The 18878-nt window shown below is 44.0% G+C and overlaps 1 protein-coding gene across 1 annotated transcript in view; it reads left to right on the top strand.

Annotated features, from left to right (window-relative positions):
* LOC308148128 (mothers against decapentaplegic homolog 3-like) overlaps nt 1–9014 on the top strand; it is a 31971-nt gene extending 22957 nt beyond the window's left edge. The window contains 7 exon segments of the mRNA XM_080521562.1: nt 709–843; nt 935–1060; nt 3838–3959; nt 3961–4051; nt 4246–4383; nt 4777–4921; nt 6230–9014. Of these exon segments, the coding sequence (XP_080377688.1) occupies nt 709–843; nt 935–1060; nt 3838–3959; nt 3961–4051; nt 4246–4383; nt 4777–4921; nt 6230–6353 (881 nt within the window). The 3' untranslated portion in view covers nt 6354–9014.
* The last annotated feature ends 9864 nt before the right edge of the window (nt 9015–18878 follow it).

An 18878-nucleotide genomic window follows, 5' to 3' on the forward strand; every position in this document is an offset into this window, starting at 1 on the left:
AATTGATCTTTTTAACTTGATGAACAGGTTTAAAAGATGTATTATGAACCATTTCAATTCAGGGTTTTTTCCAAGGTACATTTTTTATAGCCTTGTTTTTTTTTACAGCATATTTTTCCTCACAAGTCATTGCACATGGCTTATTTTCATTTTATTGTCGAATTTCTAATTACTTCCTTATTATGAAAGAGCTGCACCACATGTGTTTATTTCCTTCACGTGTGAAGTGGATTTCTGAGGCGAGATTGTTCGTCGGGAGAGTCAAACTCACGGCTTGCAGACCCAAAGGGGCCCGAGGAATGACTTTATGGAGCCACAAAAAAAAATTCTAATTTTAGTTTAATAAAATGAGAAATGTTGCGTTTTAGGCCTCATTTAACGTGACAATTTCAAGCGAAAGTGGAAAACTTTGCTTATGTTTTGGGCGTCTGTAAAAACATCGTTTTTACGTGTAAAAACAAAATTTTTTTAAAAAAACGCTGTTGTGTAAGTACAAAACTTTTCTGGAGCGAAAATGCACCAAAAAAATGCCTTTTTACATGAAACGATCCTGAAACGCGACACAGACCTGAGATCTGCTTCACCCAACAGTTGCCTAACTTTGTAGGTTACATTTCTTTCGTTTCACTGGTTAGATGTACTTTTAGCTGTTCTTAGGAATCGTTTGCTCGGTGTGTTTATGTCTTTTCTTGCCCCCCCCCCCCACAGTGCTCCCACCAGTGCTGGTGCCCAGACACATAGAAATCCCCAGTGAGTTCCCTCCCCTGGATGACTACAGCCATTCAATCCCCGAAAACACCAACTTCCCCGCTGGCATCGAGCCTCAGAGCAACTACATACCAGGTACCAGCTGAGACGCACTTTACTGTGTGTGTGTGTGTGTGTGTGTGTGTGATGAATGGATGATAACCTGTGGTGTGTGTGTGCCGCTCAGAAACGCCGCCGCCGGGCTACCTCAGCGAGGATGGCGAGACCAGCGACCACCAGATGACACACAGCATGGACACCAGCTCCCCTAACCTGTCCCCAAACCCCGTCTCGCCCACCCACAGTAACCTCGGTAAGAAGTGCTGCTTGTGTGTTTTTGCTGTTCGCCCGTCGTCATGGCGACCAACGACCTCAGACGTGCCTCAATGCTCCGGGGACAAATTCTCTCGTGGGGACTTGAACGTGGGCCCGCACAGGAAAAAGTGGCGTCAAAATCGACGGAGAACGTCGTCCTGGTGTCTCTGGTGCACAATTCTTTATGCAGCAACAATAATTTAAGACTTTGTGTGGGTCACACAGCGCCCCTGGAGGCCAGCCCTGGTACAGCAGTTTGTGAATTATCTAAATTTTATTAATGGAATATGTTTTTTGGGGTTGTTTTTGAAAATTCATTGTTAGAAAAACATATTTATATATATATGCACACCAGAAAAAAACTAAACAATATGATTAGGGTGAAAAAATGCATTGTAGGTTATTTAAACACATTTAAATATTTTGCATTTACCCCTGGAGGGATCAAATCTGGCATATTTATGAATATTTATCTCCCCAAGGAATTTAATATCTACTTTGAAAATAAACGATAAAGAACTGGTCATGGTTGAGACACATATTGAGGTATATTTGAAAAACAAAAGGCTCATTTTGAGCTTTTTCGGTTATACTAAGGTTGGTGTTAAGGAAGTAGTGGTTAAAGAAAGCTTTCCCTGAAAATTTGAGTTTCCATCAGAAATGTTATTGTCATTTTTATTATAAATTGCGCTTTTTAGGTCGGGCTGACTTCAAGAGTATGTTCAGGGAAAGGTTTTTAAAAAATGTTTTTATTTTAGTAGCGTAACCCCAAAAACGAGATCAATTGGGCAAAAGAAGTTTGCTAAAAAAGAAATGATGGTCTCAACAACACGACTCGCAACTGACTTCCAGTTTGTATTACGCCCAGTGAGGAGCAACGTGATTGGTCAATCGATACCATGTGGTCGATACGTTTTGAAAGGCGGCCTCTGATTGGTCCGTGATTCTCCGACTCGTGTCGACACGTTCAAACGCTGATGTTGAAGAATCCTAAGGTGGGACTAATGCTATGGACCTGTGATCCATCCAATTATTTAATTTCCAAAATGTTGACACACGTTTGCATAAATAATAAAATATAAAGAAAATCAAATATTCTTTGCTGTGAAAATGCTGATTTTGAGCATTTGAGCGTGTTTAGTGGGTCAGGAGTGTGTGTGTGTGTGTGTGTGTGTGTGTGTGTGTGTGTGTGTGTGTGTGTGTGTGTGTGTGTGTGTGTGTGTGTGTGTGTGTGTGTGTGTGTGTGTGTGTGTGCGTTGAGCCTCCACCGAGGATCGAGTTTCCACATTTCCTCTGGTAAAAGTTTCTGGGAAACGGCGCATGGCTTTGACATTTTGTGACGTCAGCTCCTCCCGAATGTTTTCCTTCCCCTCACCCCCCTCTTTTCTCCCCCACATGTCATCATTTCAGCCGCCTCTGTCATCGTCTCTCATGGTTTTGCAATTACACCCTTTTCTCATCTATTATGTCCTTTTTCATTAATAAAATAAAAAACAAAAAAAAAACATTATTTCCCTACGATCTGTTAAAAGCTCAACTAGTTGTAGTATTTTCACTTTTGTCCACTTAAAAGTAGATTTAACATGTGAGACATGTTTCATAATTCATAGCGGTGGTTTTTAAACCAAGCAGTGTGGAAGATGGATGGATGGTTTTTAAAGTGCGAGACGGACCTGAGCTTCACATCCAGGCTCTTTTTCACTTTAAATCCTGAAAAAAAGAGAAATAAGTGGACGGCGAATCAATTATTTACTGAATTTTCTTTCACCGTATGCCCAGGACTGCATGTTACACTTACTTCATGGTTTGGTTGGTCGTGTGACTCATGTGGAAAACCATCTGATAAATCAATGTGACTGAAGGTCGGGACGCTCTGCAAAAAAAATATCGTGTCTGATTTTCCTGTGGTCCGATCGGCTCGGAAAGAGAGATCGTACAGTAAATGATGAACATGTAGTGTAGTGTGTGTTCTGCTCCGAGAGAACAAGAAGAAAATAACATCCTTCAGAGGCTCAGTGACGAGGATTTATTTTATTATGTCAAAAAAGATCGCTCTAAGTGCTCTGTCCACGTATTCTGAGTATTCCAAAGGTACAATCCGTGTACCAGTCAGGACATCCTAAAAATAGGCAGGTCATTTTATTTAATTTTATTTAATTGTATTTAATTTTATTAAATTAAATTACATTTTGTTTAGGTTTGTTTTTATTATTTTATATTTTATTATTTTTATTATTATATTTTATTATTATTGTTATACTATTATATTATATTATTTTATTTTATTTTTTATTATTATTATTATTGTTATTATTAATAATAATTCTTATTATTATTTCCCCACCGGTTGTATTTACACTCCGCAAATTTAAAATGACAAAAAAAATCTGAAAGAGCAGTGAGACAAAGGCCCTGTTTACACATGCATCGTTTTTTGACTTTAATTTCTGACGAGATTTGCATTCACACCGCGGATGTTTTTGAAAACGTCTGATTCCGACAGCAGAAACATCAAAAACAAAATACATGCCAGTCCACAAGTTGGCACCTTTGGTTGGATTTGTAATAAAAACCACATCGTTTCATTAAAAACTGCCTATTCCTCCGTTTCCATGGAGTCGGAGTCGTTTTTTTTTTTTTTTTTTTAAGTTCCTCCTTTAGAGCCGATTTCCCCAAAAAAAAAAAAGTTGTGTTTTCAATAAACAAAGATCGTAAATTTTTTATGTTTAAAAACATAAATACACACATCTTACCGTTTGACTCCTCCTGGTCCAGACCTCCAGCCGGTGACGTACTGCGAGCCGGCCTTCTGGTGCTCCATCTCGTACTACGAGCTGAACCAGCGCGTCGGCGAGACGTTCCACGCCTCGCAGCCCTCGCTCACCGTGGACGGCTTCCACCGACCCGTCCAACTCCGAGCGCTTCTGCCTGGGCCTGCTGTCCAACGTCAACCGCAACGCCGCCGTGGAGCTGACGCGCCGACACATCGGTACGGCCGTGTTAACAAACATGTGTATGGGCGGGAAGCTCCGCCCCCTTTTTTCAGAGTTTTTAGGGGGAAAAAACGCTTTTTAAGTTGAGGCGGTGGGGGAGGGGGTTACTAACAAGTAATCGGTAAAGTAACTAATGTACCTTTTAAAGGAGTAACTAGTAATCCTAATGTTGTGGCTGGTGTCCCTCCAGGCCGTGGCGTGCGGCTGTACTACATCGGCGGCGAGGTGTTCGCCGAGTGTCTCAGCGACAGCGCCATCTTTGTCCAGAGTCCGAACTGCAACCAGCGGTACGGCTGGCACCCAGCCACCGTCTGCAAGATCCCCCCAGGTGTGTGTGTGTGTGTGTGTGTGTGTGTGTGTGTGTGTGTGTGTGAGTCTGTGTGTGAGTCTCTCTGTGTGTGTGTGTGTGCGTGCCTGCGTGGGTGTGAGTCTGTGTGTGTGTGTGTGTGTGTGTGTGTGTGTGTGTGTGTGTGTGTGTGTGTGTGTGTGTGTGTGTGTGTGTGTGTGTGTGTGTGTGTGCGTGCGTGCGTGCGTGCGTGCGTGCGTGTGTGTGTGTCGGTGACTCTGTGTGTGTGTCTGTGTGTCGGTGAGTCTGTGTGTGTGTCTGTGAGTGAGTGAGCGTGCGTGTCTGTAGAGAGAGAGAGAGAGAGAGAGAGGTCGCTCCAGCGACCAGGTGAGGTTGGTTCTCTGACGGAAGGTTCCGGTTCCTCACGTTCTCCAGGCTGCAACCTGAAGATCTTCAACAACCAGGAGTTCGCCGCCCTGCTGGCTCAGTCCGTCAACCAGGGCTTCGAGGCCGTTTACCAGCTCACCAGGATGTGCACCATCCGCATGAGCTTCGTCAAGGGCTGGGGGGCCGAGTACAGGTGGGGGGAGCAGACACACACACACACACACACACACACACACACACGCACACACACACACACACACACACACACACACACACACACGGAAGCAGTTCTGTGATTATCTTGTGGGAAAAAAACGAGTGTCGTGGCGACTTTCTGTGACGAAGAGCAGCTTTTAAAAAGCAGATATCAGGTCTGAGACAATAGAACCGCCGGGGGGGGGGTGTGTGTGTGTGTGTGTGTGTGTGTGTGTGTGTGTGTGTGTGTGTGTGTGTGTGTGTGTGTGTGTGTGTGTGTGTGTGTGTGTTTCTGGCGCTGCAGACTATTTTTAAGCAAACACACATGTGCTGTGTCAGAAAGAGATGTCAGACTTTCCCTCTTCTGTCCCGCCCTGTTTTCCACCGTCTGACTCACTGATAGTAAGAGAGGAGGAGGAGGAGGGAGAGGAAGAGGAGGAGGAGGAGGAGGAGGGAGGAGGATGAAGAGGAGGAGGAGGAGGAGGAAGAGGGGAGATGGTTGGCTGGAGGGTTTGCACAGAGAAGAAACTCCAGCAGGAACAACACTGACATGTGGAGACACTTTAGAAACAGGGCTCAGGTTACTGGAGCAGCTCCTCCTCCTCCTCCTCCTCCTCCTCCTCCTCCTCCTCCTCCTCCTCCTCCTCCTCCTCCTCTTCTTCCTCCTCCTCCTCCACCTCTTCCTCCTCTTCCTCTACCTCTTCCTCCTCTTCCTCTACCTCCTCCTCTTCTTCATCTTCTTCCTCTTCCTCCTCCTTCTCCTCTTCCTCCTTCTCCTTCTCCTCCTCTGCCTCCTCATCTTCCCCTCCTCCTCCTCTCCTCTTCCTCTTCCCCCCTCCTCCTTCTCCTCTTCCCCCTCCTCTTCCTCCTCTTCCTCCCCCCTCCTCCTTCTCCTCTTCCCCCTCCTCTCCTTCTCCTCCTCCTCCTCCTCTACCTCCTCCTCCTCTTCTTCCTCTTCCTCCTCCTTCACTCTCTCTGTGTCGTCTAATTTAAACTTAAAATTTTTTAATTCACAAAATCCACCAAGCTCTAGCTCGTGTGCCTTCGTTTCTCCTCGACTCTCACGTGTCTCTGAGACATCGCAGCTCTTCGCCTCATGGCGAGAAGGTCGCGGGTTCAAATCCCGGGCCGGCCCTGCTCAGATATTTTGCCCCCCTGCTGTGTTTTCTGCCTCCACTGAGCGTCTGAAGTGTTTCACACTCGCTGGTTCTCGAGGAGGGAGGGGGGGGGTGGTGGAGGGGTGGAGGGTGGGGGGGTTTGGAGATCTTATGAGTTGACCCTCCGTCTCCTGCTCTTTGTCCCCCAGGCGCCAGACGGTGACCAGCACCCCCTGCTGGATCGAGCTGCACCTCAACGGTCCGCTGCAGTGGCTGGACAAGGTGCTGACCCAGATGGGCTCGCCCAGCATCCGCTGCTCCAGCGTGTCCTAGAGGAGCCCCCCCACCCCCCCCCCCCCCCACCCCACCCCACACCCACCCACCCATGACAACACAGACTGAGAGACACCCTCCTCCTCTTCCTCCTCTTCCTCTTCCTCTCCTCCAGCTGTAGCACTTTGATTCTCGGTGGCTGAATGAGACGTCAGGATCTCCACGTCGTGTCCACAAGTCTTCAAAATCTTATTTTTGTAAATGTTTTTCATGCCACAGGAGCTTCATATTTTTTTAAAAATGTCTTTCTTTCCTCCTGTTTTAGGAAAAAAAAAAAAAAAAATCGACTTTTTTTTTTTTTTTGTACAGGGGGTCAACATGGCGCTTATTTCAACGTTATTCTCACTTTTTGTAAAGTTTTGTTGTTTTTGTTTTTTTTTACGTGACTTTGTTTTCTGGATATTTCAACTTTCAGCAGGCGATGAAGACGTTTATCACCGATTCACCGATGCCGATACCAGTTCCCAGTTCCCAGTTCGGGTCCGATAACGCGTCCCCCGACACAAACCGGCGACGTCAGCGGTTTGGAGATTCTGTGATATTATTGATAAAAACACAAGTGGGACAGACTGTAACTTAGGTTTTGTTTAAAACATCGGGAGGAGGAGAGAAATGCTCCGTACAACACCAGCAACTTCATCACCGTCGAACTGCTCAGCACTTAACTCTGAACCATGCTACATGCTACATGCTACATGCTAAAAGGATTGATTGATGTCAGTACGCACTGCGCAGTGGTTCACGTATCGTTTTGAGTATAAACGAAACTCAATGACGTTTAATAAGCACTCGGTATCGGCGAGTAGCCAAAGCTTTGTACTCGTACTTTTAAAAAAAGAAAAAAAGAGAAAAGTGGTATTGATGCATCACTATTATTATGAACTTTTAAAAAGATGTTCAATATTCTAAAACTAAACGTGTCCCCGGGTTTGTTTCCAACTCATTTTGAATCCACAGATTATTTCAGTTCACTTTCATCCATTAATCCAGTCGTCAAACACGAGGCCTGTTCCCACGTTCCATTACAAAATCAAGCAACAGCGCCCCCGAGTGGCCCGGCAGACTCATTGCGTTGTCAATGTGTCCGCATGCTGCAGTGTAAAACACTTTGTTTGTTTTTTTTAAACGGGTTCGGTGTCGCAACTGTGAAACGTCGTCGTGTCAACGGGGGCCTCGGTCGAGCTTCTTTGATGGAAAAACACTTTGATCTTCCGCCTTTATGTTGAAAGGTTGTTATCGGCACTATTCCGATGATGAATGATTCACACTCAGGTTTAGAAAGAAAAGAAGAAAAAACAAACAAACAAAAAAAAACAACAAACCCCAGACTGAGTCTCAGAACCCGTCAGAATCAGAACCACTTCAGAAGTGATTTTTCTCTCTCAGGATCAGAACGTCGGTCGGTTCCACGGTTCTCCAGCTGGTTCACATGGAAGCACGGCGCTTTGCAAAGGGAAACGTTGAGGCGGACGAACAGAGGCGTGTAAATAAGAGAGGCTGCCTATTTTCTTTTTTATTCCTGTACATATCGAACCCACGTGTGACCTTTGACCTTTATGAAGTCAGGAGGAGACGCGTGAGGAAGAGACGTATTTATGGAGCTGAAAACTGTGTGCGTGTGTGTGTGCAGATTTCTGTGTTTGTTGTAAGATTTGTAAATACACACACAAAGCTGAGCAAACATGAAAATCTGTGAACACACATTTCAAACAGAGCTAATCACACACACACGCACACACACACACACGGTGCTCCATGTGAATTGTGTATTATTATTATTATTATTATTATTATTGGAAACCTGTTGGAGGTTAAAAAGAGTCGCGGCTTTGCTTCTTTTAGTGACTGAGATCCAGGTGGATCTGGTTCCTACTGGCTCCTACTGGTTCCTCCTGGTTCCTAATGGTTCCTCCTACTTCCTGATGGTTCCTGCTGGTTCCTACTGGTTCCTCGTGGTTCCTAATGCTTCCTCCTACTTCCTGCTGGTTCCTACTGGTTCCTCGTGGTTCCTAATGCTTCCTCCTACTTCCTGCTGGTTCCTACTGGTTCCTCCTAGCTCCTGATGGTTCCTACTGGTTCCTCGTGGTTCCTAATGCTTCCTCCTGGTTCCTAATGGTTCCTACTGGTTCCTAATGCTTCCTACTGGTTCCTCTTGGTTCCTAATGGTTCCTCCTACTTCCCGATGGTTCCTACTGGTTCCTGGGTTCTCAGCGTCAGCGGCCCGGTGGCTCTCACCGTTCACTCTGTAGAGTTTGATCTGTATTGAAGTCTTTTTTTTTCTAAAACCTGCTGATTTGGTTTCAGACGGTAGCATCTACTGATCTGAGACCAGCCGTCAGCTCAGCAGCCCTGACTGGGGGTGGGGGGGGTGGGGGGGGGGGTTTAATAAACCCCACCACTCCATGTATTTACCCCCCATTTTTATACACTTTTACAGTTACGGTGCTTCTGCCTTCTCCTTGTTTTAATCGTCTTTGTTAGTTGTGTTTTACCTTTTGTCCTCCAATCGGCTTTTTTTTTTTTTTTTTTTTTTTGGTTTCTTGTATAAAATTATAACCTTTATTTTTCTCTGCCTATAAAAAAGTTGATGTGACGCTTTATACGTTTTCTGTATTATTGTCGATCTACATTTAAAATAAAAATATATGAATATCAACCTCATGATTGCTCGATTATTACAAATACTAATTAATTAGGTCATTTGTATTTTTTAAGTGGTTTTGAGTTTCTATTTCTCAGGTAACTAAACTCTTAAGTACAATTCACTCGGTGCAATCTACTCCACTACTTTTAAAAATTATAAGTAACAGATTACAAATAGATTACTGTATTTTAGGAGTAGAACACTCAGTTACAAACACAGTCTGTGTGATGGATTACTGCTAGTTTAGTATTTTTTTTAAACACCAAATCAATTCAAACTTTATTTTTACAGCACTTTTCATACAGTTTTGTTGCACAACATGAATTAAATACTTAAAAATACTTTCAAAATAAAACAATTTACTTTATGTAATCTACAGCCCTACTTTCAAAATAATATTGGTTGTAAATAAAAGACTAAAAATACTCAGATTACAGCATTTCAGTAGTGTAATCTTACACTCAGTATCACTTTACATGATGTAATCTACTTTAATAGTTTTACCACCACGACAGACAAATGATTACATCACTTATTACTTTGGCGGTTTCTGTGTGGACTTTGCATCTTGACTTAATTTATTTGAACCTTTTAATCAATTTGCTTTAAATCTGTGGATTTTAATTCCAAACACTAATGAGGGAGATTAAAAATCCGAGGGAAAATCGTCATTTCAGCACCACAAGCTCAATGAAAAACACTAAACATCACAAAGTTTTGCTTTTTATTTGTAGATTTTTCAATATGGTGATTATTACTTATACATCAATTGTTGTTTTTTAAAAGTCATGAAGCTTTGAGTTACAGTTCAATTATATTTCCGGACGAATCAGTTCATGGATGTAATGAACGAGAGTTGAACTTCTGTCACTCTGGTGTGGGTTTAAAAAAACAACAACAGGATGCACAGCACCACCTGCTGGCTGCACAGAGAACTACAACCTTCAGGTGAAGTCAACACAACGTTCAATTACATTTTATTTGTAAAGGACTAACTACCACACCGTCATGTCCTGGTACTTTTACAGATGAAAACCAACACTTCCACATGGTGGGAAGAAAAATAAACCTACATTTTAACGTGAAGAAATCTGCGTGTTAAACCTTTAAAAGAAATAACTTAAAAAAAACAAAAAAACTATTGTGTGAAAAACATGTTTTGTTAAACAATATTTTTAACCTGATTTTCATTGAAAAGAGATTTTCAAAAGAGATTTTGAAAAAAGACATAACTTGTACGAGTAGTTTTGCGATAGAAACAAAACCTTAAATTGCATTTTAAAAGTTTTTTTTAACTTCAGTTCCAACCCGATTATTCGATTAATCAATTCTATCTATTGTGGCTGTTTATTGTTGTTCTTTACTTGTTCCACTAGTTTTCCTTTCCGTTATTCAAAGCCATTTTATTTAGATATTTTAACTCTTTCTGTTTCTTTTCTTTTTTTTTCAGGTTATTTAGTTTGTTTAGATTTGTTTTTTTCCTTATTTGGCCACATGGTGGCAGTAATGAGACCCAGGTTATGAATGTAGAGGTCAAAGGTGACAGGAAGAGGGAGATTCTCCACAGGAAGAGAACAAACGAACGACCAGGTACGTAGAACACAAACCATCAACCAAACTACAGGCTGACGGACCGGAACTTCTCAGTGTGGGTTCAGTGCCGCCCTGCGTCGTCACGGCAACAAGCTGACAGTGGGACACAGCAACAACGTGTTCAGCGCCAACTGATACGCTGAGGACGAGCTTATATCTTGAGTCGTCTGTGATCGTTCAGCGACGATCAGTGTGTGCGTGTGTGTGTGTGTGTGTGTGTGTGTGTGTGTGTGTGTGTGTGTGTGTGTGTGTCTGTGTGTGTGTGTGTGTGTGTTGATGGGTGGAGCTAAGATGAACAGATGAGGGTGGTCTCTGTGTGAAGGTCACGCTGACAGACACATTTGTAGGTAAACAAATCACTCCGTATAAAAGGTCACCATTTGTTTGGCGCATCCTCCCCTTCATCTCTTCATCTTCCTCCTCCTCTTCTTCCTCCTCTTCCTCCTCCTCCTCCTCCTCAAGTCACCGGCTGTCAGTTACTATTTAAGTAACTTCACAAGAAATGAGAGTTTTAGATCACAATCACCATAGTTCTTCGAATTATAAATCACACATTTTATTTGTTGTTTTTTTTGCTGCTCATGTGATTTATACAATCAAGATAAACCAGCACATAACATCTGTGACCACTAGATGTCACTGTGTGACAACAGAAAGCTGCTACAGAAAATCCTCTCTTATGACTGTATCTGACTGACGGAGAAGGAAAATGTCCACGGTGCACTTTAAAGAATATAAATATATGAAATATATATTAAGAAACATGTGATTGACCGGAGAAAAAAATTAAGAAAACAAAGAAGTTCTAATTGGTGAAAGTTGGAGAACCGATTGTCAGAAGGTTCTGGAGCAGCAGCTGATGGACCTGGAATATCAACACTGGATATTTTTTTAGTTTATGACTCAAGTCAAAATGACTGTGATGTAATCTACTTTGCCAGCTTTCAAAATCATAAATAGTGGAATTTATGATGATATTTCAGGTTTACCACACTTTTTAAATTCACTGTTACACATGAAAAATACGTGATTTGAATTAAGTGGTCTGAGATATTTTTTGTTTGTCCTAATTTACTTCAAATAAATAGTACTTATAAATTCCATTGTCAATAGGGAGTAAATTAGATATTTGTAGTTATTTGAGTATGAGATTTCTGTCCTGGTTTAATAAAACATTCTGTCTTTAAAATCAAGTATTCTAGAAGAGGAGCGGCTTTATTTCCTCCAACCTCTTCCTCTTTAAAACAGCGATTCCCGGCCTCCTAGTGGTCAGTGCAAGTATTGCAGTTTGCTTGTGCGACATGAGAGGCTGAGGAGAGGTGGAGGAGAAGAGGAGGAGAGGATGAGGAGAGGTGGAGGAGAGACTGAGGAGAGGCTGAGGAGAGGTGGAGGAGAGGCAGAGGAGAGGCAGAGGAGGAGGAGAGGTGGAGGAGGGGCGGAGGAGAGGCAGAGGAGAGAGGAGGAGGAGGAGGAGGATGAGGAGAGGCGGAGGAGAGGTGGAGGAGAGACTGAGGGGAGGCTGAGGAGAGGTGGAGGAGAGGCAGAGGAGAGGAGGAGGAGGATGAGGAGAGGCAGAGGAGAGGAGGAGGAGAGGTGGAGGAGAGGAGGAGGAGGAGGATGAGGAGAGGTGGAGGAGAGACTGGGGAGAGGAGGAGGAGAGGTGGAGAGGAGGAGGAGAGGCGGAGGAGAGGCAGAGGAGATGCGGAGGAGCGGCGGAAGAGAGGCTGAGGAGCAGCAGAGGAGAGGAGGACGAGAGGCGGAGGAGAGGCTGAGGAGAGGTGGAGGGGCAGAGGAGAGGCTGAGGAGAGGTGGAGGAGAGGAGGAGGAGAGGTGGAGAGGAGGAGGAGAGGAGGAAGAGAGGAGGAGGAGAGGCTGAGGAGAGGTGGAGAGGCAGAGGAGAGGCTGAGGAGAGGTGGAGGAGAGGAGGAGGAGAGGTGGAGAGGAGGAGGAGAGGAGGAGGAGAGGTGGAAGAGAGGAGGAGGAGAGGAGGAGGAGAGGCAGAGGAGAGGAGGAGGAGAGGAGGAGAGGTGGAGGAGAGGCTGAGGAGAGGCGGAGGAGAGGCGAGCTTCACCTGCTGGACGGCAGCAGGTACCGGCCCACCTGCCAGCCGGGACCTGCTGGCCCCGTGCCCACACACACACACACACACACACACACACACACACACACACACACACACACCTGTCACACCGAGGACAGCTTGTGTTGAGACTTGGCTCAGGACGACTCGTCTGTCCAGATAAAAGAAGGATGCAGGTTAAACCTGAACATATGAGCTTCTGGTTTGTTTGTTTTAATTTTTTTGTTTTTTGCGATTATCTTTATACATCGTCGTCCTGACACCGTCACAATAACCCCGTTGTCCGACTCCACGTCCGGTTGCTCCTCTGACTTTCGTCTCATGTCATAATTCACTCTATTTTTTTCGTGTCCACGTGTCTCTAGCTGAGTCTCACCGCTAACCGATGCTAATGCTACCAGGCTAAGGCTGCTTTTGTAGTTTCACTTCAGAGAAGTTCCACGTTGACGTGGCAACGTTTTGAAAATGATGTAGTTGGCATGCCGGGCCACTAGTTGGTGCTGTTGGTCATTTCTGTACTGAAACCATACACACATACACACACACACACACACACACACAGAGGACAACCTGCTATGAAGATTAACGACAGGAGAACGAGGACATAAGTATGGACACACGACCGGATTGGATTGTTATTACGGTGACTGTCAAAATAAAAGTCCACAGCCCAGATTTCACTTCCCTCATTACGTACTATCTTCTAACGTTGCTAAGTGATGCAAACGCTAATTGACGGCGGCCCCGTTGCCACGTAAACACGCATCCTTTTCAAAATGGTATCATCATACTTTATTAATCCCCTCGGGGAAATTTCCACGCAAATTATTCTGAAACTAAAAAGCATTAATGGTGCATTTTCACTTGAAAAGGTGCAGAGTGATTGCAAGACTCGTCTTGACAATCAGCCAATCGCTGTGCGCCCGACAAAGGATTTTGTTTTCACGATGAGACGCTAACCCTTAAAGTGCCGTCGACGTTACGTTAGTTAAAGGAAAGCTGCTAAATCTTTGCAGCCTGTGACTCTTATCATTAAGGTTAATTCAGCTTTAAAACGTGTGTTTTAATAAAATAACTCAAAGGCATTGAACGAGTCCTGTAGAGCTCTCTGGCGCCCCCCAGAGGAGTTTATATAGGAAATCTATACTGGAGGTAAAAAAAAAAAAAAAATAGAAAAACAAAAGAGCAGAAGAAAAGAATAATGGAGAGAGAAGAGGAGGAAGGGAAACGTATTTACTGACGTCAACAGGCTGTCAGCGCTCTGATTAATGGAGGCTGCAGAGGCGCCGACCCACGACTAATGGCCTCGGACTCCAACAAGCTGTCCAACCTGCCGCCGCCATACCGCCATACCGCCGCGCCGCCGAACCAGGGAAGTTAAGAAAGTCTGCGGCTTCACACCGTGACCTCTGACCTCTCGGCCTCTGGGCCTGACGCCACACCGAACACCGGCGCTCCCTTTTTCGCCCGCAGAACCGCTTCGTTCCGTCGCCTCACGTCGAGAGGGAATCGAGTTCGAGTCCGATTATTGTCTTTTCTAGAAAAAATCCTGAATCAAATGAAATTTGCTGTGTTTTTTTGGGGGGGGGTCACGTTCTTCACATCTTTTTGGACGTGATGACATCACCGGGCGCGACGGACGAACTTTACCTCACAAAATGTTTTACAGTGAAAAAAAAGAAGAGGATCAATTAAAAGATAGAGTCGTCATTTAATCATTGACTGAACTTGAAATGCAGAAAACTATAATCAGGATTTCCAGACTGAAAAAGAAAAGGACAAAAAAAAAGCTTTTTACTAAAAGATGATTCTTATTGACGGATACTCAAGTCAACTTTTGTCTTTTATTGCTAATTTATCACCCATTGGGGAAACGAGTCGCCCCTGATTCAGAATCACCTGCGGAATCAAGTCGTTACCGAGAATTAAAAGTGGAATCGGAAATTCAAAAAAAAAAAATCTTCTCGATTCCAGACTGACTTGCGAGACCTGGAGACGTCACAGAGCGACTCCCGAAAACCTGGAGGAAAGCCGCGATTATACAACAACACAGAACTTAAAACAGTGAAAATGCTGCTTTTTGAAAACGGCCCCAGAGTTGTAACATTTTGAAAAATGAAATGAAATTTTATTTTGACAGTCACTGTGATAACAATCCAAGCTGATCGTCTGTCCACTGGAATTCTCCTCCTGTTGTTGATGTTCATAGCGTTTTGCTTTCTTCAGTGTGTTTCGGACGTCGTTTTCAAAACGATCTCTTCCTGTGACACTGAACCAAAACTGATGAATTTATTAGATTTATGTTGCACGTGTTTATAAATAAAGTTTTAATGAAGATTGTCTTGATTTCACTAAATTAAAACCAAGATAAGACGAAATATTCATTTCCCCCCCAGTGTGACCCGCCGCCCCCCCCTCACACCCGTCACATGGAAAGAACCACGGTTCGATTCCTGCGTCGGTGGAATCGAGCGAGCTCATGTGAAACCCGATACCGGAACAAATGTTTCTGGCACCTGAAACCTCCCCGGATCCCCGTCAAATCAGAATTTGGCCCAAATCGATTTTTTTTTTTTTTTTTTAAATAAAGAGTTTTTATTCCCTCGTCCCGGTCCGCCCCCGGCTCCCACTTTCCCACAAAGCCAGCGGAATGAAATGAAGAGGTCTTGCTCGAAATGGTGTGCAGCGTTCTCTGCCAGGAAACATCATCCTGCCGGGGCTGTTTTTCGCTGAGGGCAACAGGAACCCCAACAGCTGGGACATAATGAAGCTTTCAGGCTCTTGTTCTCCCCTCGTGTAGCGCCGGCCCCGGTCTGCCTCCGCCAGATGTTCCCTGTTTCCCCTCCAAAAAGCTGGAGAGCTTCACTCTGATTGGAGGCTGATAGCTGGGTTAATTGTTCTGTGTGTGTGTGTGTGTGTGTGTGTGTGTGTGTGTGTGTGTGTGTGTGTGTGTGTGTGTGTGTGTGTGTGTGTGTGTGTGTGTGTTGGTGTGTGTGAGTGAGACAGGAGCTGCAGTTCTGCACTGGACTGGAGAAGACGGACGTGATGTCACTGATCCGTCTCTCGGTGGTGAAACAAAATGACACAGAGACGACTTGTTTTGAGTCCCCGAAGCAGGACGACAGCTCAGATTGTCCTCCACGTCAATTTGAGTGTGTGTGTGTGTGCGTGTGTGTGTGTGTGTGTGTGTGTGTGTGTGTGTGTGTGTGTGTGTGTGTGTGTGTGTGTTGGTGTGTGTGAGTGAGACAGGAGCTGCAGTTCTGCACTGGACTGGAGAAGACGGACGTGATGTCACTGATCCGTCTCTCGGTGGTGAAACAAAATGACACAGAGACGACTTGTTTTGAGTCCCCGAAGCAGGACGACAGCTCAGATTGTCCTCCACGTCAATTTGAGTGTGTGTGTGTGTGCGTGTGTGTGTGAGACACGGCGCAGATCGCAAACTGCCGAGTCGGCTCGTTTCGCAGAGAAGATTCAGCAGAACTCAAGCTGACAGTGATCACTTTTCTTTGGCTGAATCTTAAAGGTGCCCCCCGTGTGAGGCGTGGTCGTAGTACCGCCTCTGTGCACCGGGTGGCAACGGCGAGTCCACGCTGGTCCCAGTCCGGAGCTGCAGCGTTTTAATGAGGTTCCTGTTAATCACATGCTCCGATTGTTCGTTCGTTCGTCGCGTTGCAGACTAGCTGATGTGTTTTGGTTTTTTTTGTAATGAATGGAAATGGGATCTCTTCCTGTTGGACGGCCGGAAGTGGAACCGGATTCTAGTTTCGGCGCGGATGAACAAGCCTCGCCGGGGACCATCACCGTCACCAATCAATGCACAGCAGGGGTGCTCAACATCTGGCGAGCCACTGGAAACCCGGCTTCTATGGCAACGCGGCGTTCGCCATCCTCCCTCCACCCCCCGTCATTAGCTTACACCGCGGCCCCGGGCCTCATAACGCCGCCATGGCGAGGCAGTAAAGTGCGGCTCCACGATGGCTTTTTATTGGAGCAGCCCGCGGGCCGCCTGCTCGGAGCCCTCGCACACGGGAAATCACACATCCAACACCCCCCCCCCCCGCGTCAAACGTCATTTAATTTGGGCGATTTGGTGAATTGAAAAAGTGTGTTACAGTCGTTTTCTGGCTCGTGAAGGATTTGATCCTGAGCCACACACACACACACACACACACACACACACACACACACACACACACACACACACGACACATTTCCAGTATAACAGAATAACATCTGCACGAAAGGTGCGGGACAGAAGATGGAAGTTTTGGGCTTTTAATCGAATGTGCAGTCAAAAAGATTCTCCACAATGACTCAAATTATGTGGTTGTAATTACAAACAGATGGGAGCTTTTATCTGCACTTAAGGCGACTGTGTGCGCTAAATGCAGTGTGAACAAGAATAATTAAGAAGTTAAAGTCCTGTTTTTTTTTTCCTCGCCCCCCCCCCCCACACACACACACACACACATACACACGTATTGTGTTTAAATAATCAACACTATGATGTACATTTGTTTTAAATTAACTATATATATGGTTTGTTAGTTTGTTGTTTGGATGGATGGATGGATGGATGGTCTGTGTGTTATTTGGTTGGATGTTTTGTTGTTGTTGTTGTTGTTTCGGTTAAAAGAAATAAACTTTCCACTGTATTTTAAGCGTGATTTATTTTAGATTCATGACACACAAATTCAATTTATTTAAAGTCTGTGTTGTTCTTTCCATGAGACGTTTAGCTGGTAATTCAACAAAATCCAAATGTTAGTTAGTAAGATGAGGTTGTTTTAACATGCTGAAAACTTTGTAGTTTTTATAAGTGTGATCGTAGCTGAGAGTGAAAAAAAATTATATTTGTGCTGCATGACACAGTTCCACATTGTGAAATCAAAGAGGTTGAACTTATTTCTAACACTGGTTTTATCTGAAGACCTGATGTCTGCATCTCCTTCACCACTTCATATTTTCCATATTTCACTCTTCCCACTGGAGGAAATCAATCAGTCACTCAATCAACTTTATTTATAGAGCACTTTTTATACAATGGAGTAATACAAAGTGCTTTAACAAGATTTAGAAACGGTGCAAAGATAAAATATGAAATGAAATGCTTGTTTTCTTGTAAAACAACCGTTTCTATGAGACGTTTTTTTATTTTAAATCAGCCAATTAATAAAATTAAGAACAACACATAAGCATTGTTAAGAAATTGCATTTAATTATAGATTTTTTACCAGCCACGGGGGGGAGGGCAGGCCAACAGGAAGCCCAACTCAGATGTGGGCGGAGCTTCAACACCTGCTGACAGGTGAGAGGAAAGATGGCCGCCCACCTCTCTCACCTGGTGTCTGGCTGTTAAAACAAGAGTAAAGACAAAGGTGAGTGCGTTTTTGTTTGTAGATTATTAAACGGTGGATGAAAGTGTGATAAAGATATTTGCTTCACAAAAGGCTTTATGTCCCGATTCAATTCACTTTTCTTTCTCTTGAACTTATTTGGTAGCAAAAGCAGGGCGCATGGTTTTGTCTAACAACGTACGGTGGGCGGGGCTTTGCTGAACCGGAAGTGGAGACGTTGCGCTGTTCTGGTTGGAGTTCAGAGGGAAAAGGGAGAGAAAAGGAGAGGACAGATTGTCCTTCTCATATTTCATCAATGAAACCAGTAATTATTGTTTGTTTATTGTTTTTATTTATCATCCTTACATGTCTGTGGATTATTTATAAGCTCATTTTAAATTATCTCTGCTGAGGAAGAACCAGAAGTGCATCAAAACAGGACCTGATAAAATGGATTTTCCACTCTTGTAACTTGAAACAATATACAATCTCCAATTGTTCCCGTTTTTAAAGTAAATATTTTGTATTAAGTTCATACAGATCCTCGTCGCAGCTTCCCAGTATTTAAAAAAATCACCTGAGTGGCTATAAAAGTTTTATTGTGTGACAAACAAACTCAGATTTTGATATTTTCTTTCTTTTGAGATGAAGCTCAATCATTTTAACCACAATATTTAAAAAACAAACAAATGTGATGGAAACTAAAGAGCGACGATACAGACCACATGTTTGATTTTCTCTTTTAATTTGCTTGTTTCTATCATTTCACTTTAATATAGTTGTGTATAAATAATGCTGGTTATTGGTGCGTCTTTGGCTTTTCTAGCGTTTCACTTTATGTTTCATCGCAGATCAGTGAAAAAGTGAGA

Source organism: Blennius ocellaris (assembly GCF_963422515.1).
Source record: "Blennius ocellaris genome assembly, contig: SCAFFOLD_196, whole genome shotgun sequence".
Lineage (NCBI taxonomy): Eukaryota > Metazoa > Chordata > Actinopteri > Blenniiformes > Blenniidae > Blennius > Blennius ocellaris.